The 10,644-nt window shown below is 52.0% G+C and overlaps 3 protein-coding genes across 3 annotated transcripts; 1 reads left to right on the top strand and 2 right to left on the bottom strand.

The window, feature by feature from the left end:
- Positions 1-2,530: 2,530 nt before the first annotated feature.
- On the bottom strand, positions 2,531-4,218 carry CPAR01_11802 (cytochrome P450; the record flags this gene model as incomplete). Its single annotated transcript, XM_060496060.1, has 4 exons — positions 2,531-2,955; positions 3,019-3,624; positions 3,674-3,959; positions 4,009-4,218. 4 exons carry the CDS (start codon positions 4,216-4,218, stop codon positions 2,531-2,533), a joined length of 1,527 nt encoding a protein of 508 aa, XP_060344845.1.
- Positions 4,219-7,168: 2,950 nt separating this feature from the next.
- CPAR01_11803 (uncharacterized protein) lies at positions 7,169-7,465 on the bottom strand (the record flags this gene model as incomplete). Its single annotated transcript, XM_060496061.1, has 2 exons — positions 7,169-7,317; positions 7,387-7,465. The coding sequence occupies 2 exons, from the start codon at positions 7,463-7,465 to the stop codon at positions 7,169-7,171; spliced, it is 228 nt and encodes a 75-aa protein (XP_060344846.1).
- A 783-nt stretch (positions 7,466-8,248) lies between these two features.
- Positions 8,249-8,365, top strand: CPAR01_11804 (uncharacterized protein; the record flags this gene model as incomplete). Its single annotated transcript, XM_060496062.1, has 1 exon — positions 8,249-8,365. The coding sequence occupies one exon, from the start codon at positions 8,249-8,251 to the stop codon at positions 8,363-8,365; it is 117 nt and encodes a 38-aa protein (XP_060344847.1).
- Positions 8,366-10,644: the final 2,279 nt, after the last annotated feature.

Raw genomic sequence — 10,644 nt, forward strand, 5'->3', positions numbered from 1 at the left:
ATCGTGCCATTTCCTATCCCACCCCGCTTATGGGGTACCTTTTGATGGACTTGTCTGGGTAGAGGTGAGGGGGGATAATACGTGATGGTTCTTCGTTTATCGAGCGTATCGCTACGGACACGGAGTACGCGGTCCCCAAGGCTGGAGGAAAGGTTGTGGCTGTCTGTCATACGCGGCAACCATTTTCGAAATTTCTATGGTATGCATGCGTGCATGCATATCGCGAAGGTTGTCGATGACGCAGGTTCGGGACGCGGATGGACGTCAGCTTCAGGTTTTGCGGGATTGGAATTTTGGAGGTGATGGCGCGGTGGATTCAAGTCAGCATTTTGGAATTCGAGTAGGTAGGTTGCTAAGGTAGGTTATAGGTAGCAGAAGAGCTTCTAGGGAAATGCGGCAGAGCGATGAACGAATCAAGTTTGACTTGTAGGGCTGAAAATGACGGTTGGAGTTTGTTTCCAAACATGGATTTTTGGAAATTCCAATTCCTCTTTGTTTCCTACGAGGTACCATACCTATCATACATCAACCTACCGTATTGCCCTGCGCTAACCTTGTCTTAGGTAACCAGGACTTTTTTTTAAAAAAAATAAAAAAAGGAAGACGCTATGGGGTTTGATTTCATCTATCCGTGAGTAGTGGTACGTAGGGCAGCAGGATCTGCGTCTGATGCTGCCGTCATGATCTATTTTTCTTGGGGGGAGTCATCGGATGCGTCACTGACAGGAGCTGGTCCGACGGAGGAGACAGAAGCACGGAATACCCAGGGAGACACATGATTGGAAGTTGTGAGTATGTATCTTTCTAGGTATCTACATTGCCCGGCGGGGAGGACAGGAGGATCGCAGCCTGCTCCCACGGGGTGACGAATGCTGCACACAACCTTACTTTGCCTTACCTTACCAAGCCAAGGCAAGGCAGGTTGCCGCGCCCAGATGCAAGTCACCTCCCGCAGTCAGCGTCGGTTAAACGCACCTGCATTGCCCATCCTATCCTACGGACAATACTCGAATACTGTATAAACGCAGACACATCGTGGCATGCCCTGCAGGCCTTTCTCGAGTAAGCGCTACGACGGCCACAGACAGCCCTACGAAGAGCTATGATAGACTGCTCGGTACTCTCTTGATTTGCAGGGCATGGTTGGTTAAGTAGAGCCTGTTCTATCCTGTCCTGCCTTGTATTGTTCTTGGCACTGGTCCCATTGATCGAACCTGGCGTCGGTTCGGCTTCTATGTATGAGTGCAATCCGTATGGTAAGGGGTAGCCAGGTCGGCAATTATCGAGAGGAGGGGAACCTGGGGGAGAAAAGTCCCTGCAGGTAACGAGGGGCGGGAGTGGCTTGACCTTGCTCGGTGTGTGCCGCTATGTCCTGCTCCAGATACTGGAGCCAAGTAAGTAAGGCAAGGTGAGGTATCCGTAGCTGTAGAAAAATGACTGAGTAATGATAGATGAATTAGAAACAAGAAACGGTTTTACCCTTTGCTGGGTGAGATTCGAGTTCGGTAAGGTAGGTAAAATCCGAGTTCGAGATTCCCCATGCCGAGAGCGTTGACAGATAACCTTAAAAACGACGCCGCCTCAAGGCTAAGTAAGTAAGGTACGTAGTCTTAGTTTAGAGACCGGTATTCGGACCAGGTGCCCGCTACACACAGACACAAACATATATAACCACGACCAACAACCATGATGCACTGAAGACGGCCAAAAATGGAAGCAAAATGAATGTACAACGGCAGAACATTTTGAACACGGAAAAATCGGTACAGATTGCAAAATGAATGCCTCGTGGCGGAATCGAACCGCCGATCTTCTCATGTCACTAGGTACTAGTGAGACGCTATACCACTTAGCCAACAAGGCTTATCTCGTTGATGACTTGTCTCGCTGGCTTTGCACTTCAGTAGGGAAGTCGCTTCGATCGACTCTTCTCTCTAGCAGGCTCCCGCATCTTCAAGCTGCTTGACGATGCCTAAATCCTCGCGGGACTTCATGCTTTGAAATTCTTCTACTTCTATTTTTGTTTTCATTGTTGCGTAGTGATCTGTCCATGTATGCGATCACTCCGGTACCTCGCCTCCGAATGCTAGCTGATACCACAACGACAAGAAGGTTTACACCTCAGCCATCATCCGCTATTGCCATCGCTGTGCTCGCTTCTAAATGTTGTCCATGTCCACCCGCCTTGTTTTCTTTCCGCCCAGAGCAATGATCGTTGATGATAGTTATGTGTCTTTTTTTGTAGCTAATATACATATGTTTGGTTTGGTATCTCCTCCACAGGGCGGCAAAGCAAGCCTCCAATTAAAAGCCTATCCAGGACTCCTCTGGAGCTCCAGGCCCCGACGCCGGTAAGGTTTTGATAAATGTGTATGTATGCGTTATAACCCGCGTCTGCTTCCACGGGGGTAATCTGTTCATTGCTGGTTTTGCGGGTGGCTGTTTTTGACCACCGGCTTCATGATGAATATGGTTTTAATGCTTTTTTAGGTGTAAAATACAACTCGGCACCCATACATGACGTTGGGCCTCACGCCGCAGCCGTTCGCCTCCGGAACAGGACCTCGGCATTCGGGTCAGGCGACTTGCTCATCACCATTACCATCGGCTTCGGCCTCGTCTCTCCGTCCTTGAGCTTCATGTCGTAGTTGAGCAAAAAGTACGCAAGCACCATCTTGATCTCGTTCCCGGCAAAGAAGCGGCCCGGGCAGGCGTGCTTCCCGGCGCCGAAGTTCATGTTGGTATCGCTAATGCTGGTGAACTGCCACCTGTTTGCGTCCTCGTCGGACTTCTGTCGTAATTTGAAGAAGCGCAGCGCGTCAAAGGTATCTGGATTCTCAAAGTATCTCTCGTCGTGCGAGATGCCGGCCTGCGGAGCCAGGAGCTTTGTGCCGGGCGGCAGGTGAGTGCCGTCGGACAGGTCAATGGGCTTGACGACCTTTCGGATGAAAGAGGCTGTTACGTGTTAGTGGTGTTACCCTGAGAGTGAAAGCTTGGTGGGCCTGCTGAGGAACATACTAATATTACCGGCGAGCCGCTGGGTCTCCTTCATGAAGCTGTCGAGCTTCTTCAGCTTCGCCATGCTCTCCTTCCTCGCCCAGCCATCTTCCACTTCAAGAACTTGATGAGCTTCTTCGCGCAGCATGTCCTGCACCTCTGGGTGTGCTGCTAGGTCGTAGATGCAATCCGTCACCAGGTTGTTCGTGGTGTGGATCGACGCAGCTGCGAGGATGAGCTGGAGGTGCGCCTGGGACCTGACGTCTCTCTTCTCATCCTCTGGGAGGGCTTCGACAAGCCACTGAATCAAGTCGTCGGGAGACTTTTCAAAGCTAGGCATCTCCAGGTCCCTTAATCTTTCATCGATGATGGGCTTCAGCATGGCGGTAGCCTTGTCAACGTCTTTGCGAATCTGCCGCAACTCCGAAACTCCATACTGCGCAATCGGTCGGGCCCACTCCGGGAAGAGCTGCATCTTCACGACAGCGACGAAGACGTGGATGGCAAAGTTGATGCTGATATCCATCCACTGCTCTTGTCGGTTGACATCGGGGCCTACGAATGCCCGACCACTGATCCGTGCAATGGCTCGTAGCGCGAAGGGTTGGAACTTTACTGGTGTCCATTCTGGGACGTGTCAGTTGGGCGAGGCAGAAAATCTGACTGACGGACTTACCCTTGCAATTCGGAAACTCAGTGGCGACAACGTACTCGAGCTCACTCTTGAGCTGGGGCACAAGCCTGGCCAAGTTCTGCGACAGCTTGCACCGCACAAGTGTAGACAGTAGGTCGGCGTGGTTGCCGAGGGTGAAGTTGGTATATCTGCTCAACATGGCCTCGTCGACGGCCTCTGTGGCGCTCAACACCTCTTCTGGCAAGCTTCTCAACTCGCCAATGAGTCTTGCAGGTACAAGAACCTGCAGACCTTCTGTCGCTTTAATCTGATATACAGTGTCGCGGAACTGAATTGGTGTCAGCAATTGAACGATATGGACTTCTTACGCATCATACCTTGCCATAGCTGTCGCGAATCAACGTCTCGGCGTCAAACATCCACTTCGTCTTGGCGGCCTTGTAGAAGGGCATGTCGGGAAATTTTGGCCTTCGCGACTGGAAGAGCCAGGCTACCACTAGCATCGCGCTGATGGCAACGTAATAACTGATGTGCTGGCCACCGGGCACCACCCGGGGCAGGTTGAGTTCCATTGGCATGGACGACATGGTCGCTGTCTGGTTCATGAGGTGTGTTATATCGGCGCTTGTGGGCGTCGTATGTGGCTCGAAAAGAAAGTAGATGGAGGACTGTTCCTCAAAACAAGTCTAAAGGGTATCGATCCAGCGCCAACGACAGGACAACGCGAAGCCCCGAAATCAAATCGAGTCGGTATTATGAACAAGTAGAAGTCGTCTGTGTTAAGAGACTTCCCGAGGTGGAGAGGGAAGTGTGACGACTTGGGTATGTCTTCAAGACATTGGCCATTAGATGAATAGATTGCCAGCCGGACCTAATGCGATGTCGATGATCCAATGATAGCTCGAGTATTCGGAATTAACAAGAACAAGTGACGAGTGCTCCTAGTGATGAATGTTGACCCAAAGCCGAGTTGCTGAGACCGCGTCCCGTTGTCTGCTTCCCTGTCGTTCAACCGTCGTCCAGCGTGTAGTTGCTTTGTCGACTCTCGAATGTTTCTCCTACAAAGCCCCAAAAGTCCAGAGAGGAAACAGAGCAGGAAACAGGGCACGAAAACGGGTTGGAGGAAGTAGTGAGTGTAAATAAGAGCGAAAAGAAGGAAAAGAAAACAAATGGAAAGAAAAAGAGAGGAGTGAAATCGGAAAACGATGCTAGCCACGCATCGTAGCGGCGCGCGCGCGCAGGCACAGGCGCAGGTGCACACACCAGAAACATAGACGAGATGCAACACAGGCAAAGCAGGGCTTCCTGCTTGCCTCCCGGCACCAGGGCAAGACACAACACAAGGTGACAAGCCAACCCCGACCTCGAGTCTGACTGGAGACCCAGTCAAGGCCAGAAAGGGAGATTTCAAAGTCGAGGACGGGTAAGCTTGACCTGGCGCCTGGGCCGGGCACGAGTGAAATTCGGAGGGTTTGGGAGTTTGGACCGACTGGGACGTGATCGACTTCTGCTTCCTTGGGCGTCGAGGACTCGAGGGCGGTTTCGCGGACTTGCCAGGCGCATCTGAAACATGGATGGTCAACAGGAGTCGTTCGGGAGCTGCCACCTCCGGATTTTAGCTTGCTGCCACACCCGTGCCTCAAAGAAGAGCCCCAAACATTTGCCGCTGATGGGCTGGAGCCTGTATTGGAGCCTGCCCGAGTGACGGATGTTTGGATTTCCATAGTCGTCTGTCGTGCTGGCGTCCCTGCGTTGGATAGATCACTTGATCTAGTACCCGGGATGGGCAATCCGGGAATCTAGCGGTGACACTGGTTCAAGAACTTGATGAACTTGATGAGGAAGAGAGGATGCGACCGGCACATGCCAAAGCGTTGGTTATACCTAGGTACCTTACCTTGATCCGTGTTCACTATGTACCTTAAGTGACAACCTATTACAATCAGGCAAGTACAATCAATCAATGGAAGCTTGAATCTCGATTGCTCCGCGCCTGCCCTGAAGACTGAAGAATAGAGTGAGACAAGCGTCTTAGGTAATCCTTCCCCTTTAGCAGGGGACACCTCCTACTCTACTTTATTCACCATTTCTAAGAGTATCACCAAGTATCTTGCACATAATCCTGCACGGACGGAATACTTGCAGGAACACCCATCAAGTACTTGCCTACTCTGGCACGGATGCAGGGGTTCCTCTCGGCTCGCTTACTGGCCGAGACGCGCCAGAAATTGTTAGTGTAGCGCAATTCCTCCACATTCATCCCATCTCCGACCAACTTCTAACTTCAACCCACCCAGACACGACGACCACAGCAGCCAAACGACCAGAGTCAGGCCCTGTCGCCCTCTCCTTCTCGAAGCGCCGTATCTTTAGCTTTGCAGTAAGCTTCTTCGCTGCTGCGTCGTCCCCTTTCCCTCACTCTTGGATCTCCCTGATCCCGCGCCCCCCCTCACCCCAATGCAACGTGTCTGGCAAATCCGAGATTCGATATCGCAATCAACCTATAGATCTCCTACGAGCCAAGCCTAAACTCTAAAGCCGCCCGCGTTAAGAGCCAGACAGGCCCTCCTTCACCAACTTTCCTCTTACTGAAGTTACTATATACCTTATACGACGTTTACGAACCCATTTGAGCCGCTTTCAACACCACCAAACAACCGTTGTGACGGCACCCAGGCATCCCACCACCAACACAACAGCCTTGTCTCGGATCCTGCCGCTGGGTGTCTCTTGAGGACGCCATGGTCATGGGCGTCGCCATCTCCGTCTGGGGCATTCGTCATTTTTCGACACACACCCCATTTCCATTCCCTGCAATGCATCAAACCTGCTCGCTGATTTCTCCGTGCAACTGATATCATCACGGCCTCTTTCTGCATCCGACAACCAGACCAAAGTCAATGCTCATTGTCAGCACACACAATGTTTGCGCCGCCATTAAGAAACGCATGGCCTGCCAAGAATGATGTCCAAGAATAGGCACAGGGTTCATCCTCAGCTAGGGCAAGATTTACCGACAGCCCGCAATGCTTAGCTGTTTGCCTGCCTGTCATCGTCTCCGGCCGGTTCCATCCATGCATGCCCAGTAGCGGCCGTTCACTGCCGCCGGGAAGGCAGTGCACAAAGATCGCCTGCAAATCTGCTACCGGACTTGGGGAGCAGGCGAGGCCTGCTGGTGGCCGCGCGTGCGATGTGTGGCCCCTCTAACTCCGGGACTAGCATGACGAAGGAATCGAGAGGGGGATCTGCATGGGAAAGCTACCACACCAACGACGTGCCTTCCCGCAACTCTGAGCGCGTCCGACACGCAGCCATGTATAACAGGCAAGGAAGAAGACGATAAACTTACAACTAACTCGCCCTTGAGCCACGGTCAGCCCTGGGAGAACATGATTTTCTCTCAGCCTATACCCAGTCGGCGTGGCTCTCGTCTTCCTGCCCATGGGATTTCCTGCCCCGCCTCGGGTACGTCGATGCGCTGGCTCCATGTTTGGTATTCGAGACGGCATGGTAGCTAGCTCTACAGAAACCCGTCCTCTATCCACCACCCATGACAGAAGTTTCCTTGGATTCGCCTGAACGGCGTTTCTCTGCCAAGACGGCAGCCGGCCAGCACACCTCGAAAGTCTGGTATAATGCGAAGCATTTGGAAAATGCGGAGACGGAGCCGACGGCACCGAGGAGGACTGCGTGTGCTCAGCATCGTGTTTTTCCATTGCTCACGATGGTGGCGACTAGAAACACATCTCGCAAACCTGAGAACAATGCGGCCCGGGCACTATCGATCCGCTTAACAGCCTCGTCATATGGTCCAAAGCCGCCGCTGATGGGCATTGTTGTCCAGTTCTGGCGTTACCACGCGCGAAATCCGGCTGATGTTTGTTACGCGCTCCAATCTTCGCACTGACCGGACCGGTTGGGGACGCCCATTTTGTCTGGCATACGCGGCAAGCGATGAGCCTTTCCACAAGTGGAAATCCAACCGAACGACTGAACTTCCACCCATCTGAACCCGATCCCAATTGTCGAGCGACTCGACCGGACGAGCCTGCGCTGGCCATGACCTAGGAGCATTTGATTCTTTATGACGCACCTTGTATCGAATACCAGGCCACGAGATCGAAAGACGGTAACTAGTGGACAGACGCACAGAGGGCGGGCATTTACGATCACGATCTGGTCTAAATGTAGAGCGCTTTTCGGGCCCAGAAGCAATCATTCCTTCAGCCGGTTCTATGAATAGCCAGACTTCATTCAGTGTCAACTCCCGAAGACAATGTACACACCATCTCACTGACCACCAACCATCATCTACCTCGTTCGTATGACGTTGCACTGGCCGGCTAGCTAGACGCTATTTGGCCCTTCTCACAGAGCCGCAAAAAGCCTAATTAATGCTTTTTGACTCTTACCACAGACGCGGAACCGAAATAGACAAAAGGACAGCAACCGCTTTCGTGTTCGGCGAAATTCACCATCACAGCAAACGCCCCAGTTACGCGCGACAACAAAAAGCGAAGATGCGGCCAGTGTGGATTGAACACACGACCTTCAGATTGATTGATTGAAGTTTTCCGGATCAGATCCGCTTCAGTCTGACGCTCTCCCAACTGAGCTATGTCCGCCACGATCTTCGGATTGAGCTGTGGTATTGAGCCATATATTGCAAGTGTGGGCTGGGGCTGTCTCCACCCCACAACTTGTCTCTTCACTCGACCCCTCCAACAGTACTAACAATCCACAATGGCAGTCTCTTCATGTCTCGGATCAAGCACACAATTGTGTCACACGAGTAGAACACACTTCATCTAGCACCAGGACTCTGGCTGGCTGGCTGGCTTCTGAGGCCTAGCCATCATAACGAGTCAGCACATCGCATACAACGCATGAATTCGTCAACTTGCCCTAAAGCTTCATGTTTTCTTGCAATATCACAACGGACCTACTCCGCGCAATGGCGCCCATGGGCACGCAGGTCATTGATCATGGGTCCCAACTACCTGGTCGTCTGGAATTTCGGTAGACCAGCCCGCCCGGAGACCCTGGACCCACTCACTCGCATCCGTCCTGCCGGGTTCCGCCTAGCTTCCTGGAGGTTCCTGTCGACAACCCTGCCCTAATCTTGCGCTTGCTCGCCGACCCTATCATCAATCAAATGGTCTGGTGGTGTAGTTGGTTATCACGTCAGTCTAACATCTCGATAGTTTCACAAACCTTCGACTGTTCACTGAAGGTCTCCGGTTCAAGTCCGGGCTGGATCATGCCATGGGCGATTGGTTTAGTGGTATAATGACCGCTTAGCATGCGGTAGGTCCTGGGTTCGATTCCCAGATCGTCCATATTTTTCCCGCGATTTCCATCGCGGGAGGTTGAACTTTTGCTTAACTTGTTTTTGGTGTTGTTTGTCTCAAGATTCACATTCTGACGAAGGTATTTCGGGTACCTGCCGAGTCTGCGTGGAGCTGACTCAAGTCCGGGAGAATGACTAGCAACAGGTCGCTTGGGGAAACATTACCCGATAAACTGGTTAAACTTGAGACCAGTTTCTGAGTTTGTGACTGGACCCCGAGCTCTGTCTCATACCAGATACTGAAGTTAGATGTGTCGTCAACGCTTGACAGGAAACTAATCTTGGGGTTTTCGGGGGTTGAGGCGAACGAGTAGGACTTATGGGATGTTCCAAGAATAAGAATCCTCTCAGTGATTGCTTGCGACAAGATCCTGCCATGCTCACGATTTCAGCTAGTGGAGCATCGCACCTCTGATCCGCGCGCGCCTGACTTGGATGCTCAGGAACCAATGCACCAAGTGGTCAGGATGGTTGGCCGAAGCACCAGGGCGGACGGCCAAACGGGCAGCGGGAATGCTGGAAGACGCGAAAGAGCAACCATCTTCAGCAAGCTGTATTCTACACTTTCTGAACCCCAAACCGGGGTCTATCAAGCCTTTTAACGGCCTGTGTGCGATGATTAGAGCACGGTGGACGCGCGTTCGACCGGTTTTGTAGATCCTTTCATGTTTTTTTTCTTGGCTTTTACTTCCTCGGAGAATTATTTTGCGTTCATCGGGGTTCACACCCAACTTTGGACGTCGATAGGCAAGCGGGCAGATAGTTTTGCCCGCATTGGTCCGATGGCGGACATCACTTGATGTTTGTGCTGGGAATAGAAATGGTGGTACCTGATTTGCGGGTTCCGAGCTCGTGGGATGCTTTTCTGCCAGACATCTCTGTTGAAGCTTGTGAAACCCGTTCGCAAGCCTTGGGGCCGAGACTCGACAGAGTTCGGTGCAATGAGAGAGAAGGAAAGCTGTCAAACACATTCTGACTCTCTTCGAGACGTATTGATAGAAGATGAAATTGTCTGCTGATGAAAGTGAATCTTTGCACCGGCGTGTAAGCGAGTCCCAGCTTGGTGGCAAGACCGGCTACGTCGCATGGTGGCTAGTTGATGATGAGCGTGATATCAACCAAGAGAGCAGTGTCTCGATTGGATATTGCCTGCCACGAGATTCCATCAGACCGACAAAGGTCAAGCAATCAAACCAATCACTGAAAGATGTGCATCTAAACTCACACATTGCCCTTGGGTACCCCGGCACCGCCCACCCATATGAAGGGGATGATCTCAGCCAGACAACACAGAAAATTAAGAACGAACAGTCGTCTGCTCCCTCTTCAGACAGTACTAAATCCATCAGTCTGAAGGCATCTATGTCTCCGTCTTGGCGAGCGGGATCTCCTTCGAAGTTACATGCACAATCATCCCATCCGTGACACCCAAACTTATACTTTTCCTCGGTACCTGAATTCTGGCCCCGAGTCGGAGTCGGGGGAGACTTTGCAACTGCATCCTTTGACTCGTTCTTTTGCCTCTGTACCTGCCACTACTATTTCCCCAATTCCCCTCTCCACTAACTGTGGCTAAGGGAGTCGTGGTCGGTTATGGGTTGAGCCGCATCCGTGGAGTCGTACGCCCTCGGACTCTGACCTCAGTTGGATGATTATCCATAGT

This window comes from Colletotrichum paranaense (genome assembly GCF_030867605.1).
Source record: "Colletotrichum paranaense strain IMI 384185 chromosome Unknown Scaffold_10.1, whole genome shotgun sequence".
Taxonomy (NCBI): domain Eukaryota; kingdom Fungi; phylum Ascomycota; class Sordariomycetes; order Glomerellales; family Glomerellaceae; genus Colletotrichum; species Colletotrichum paranaense.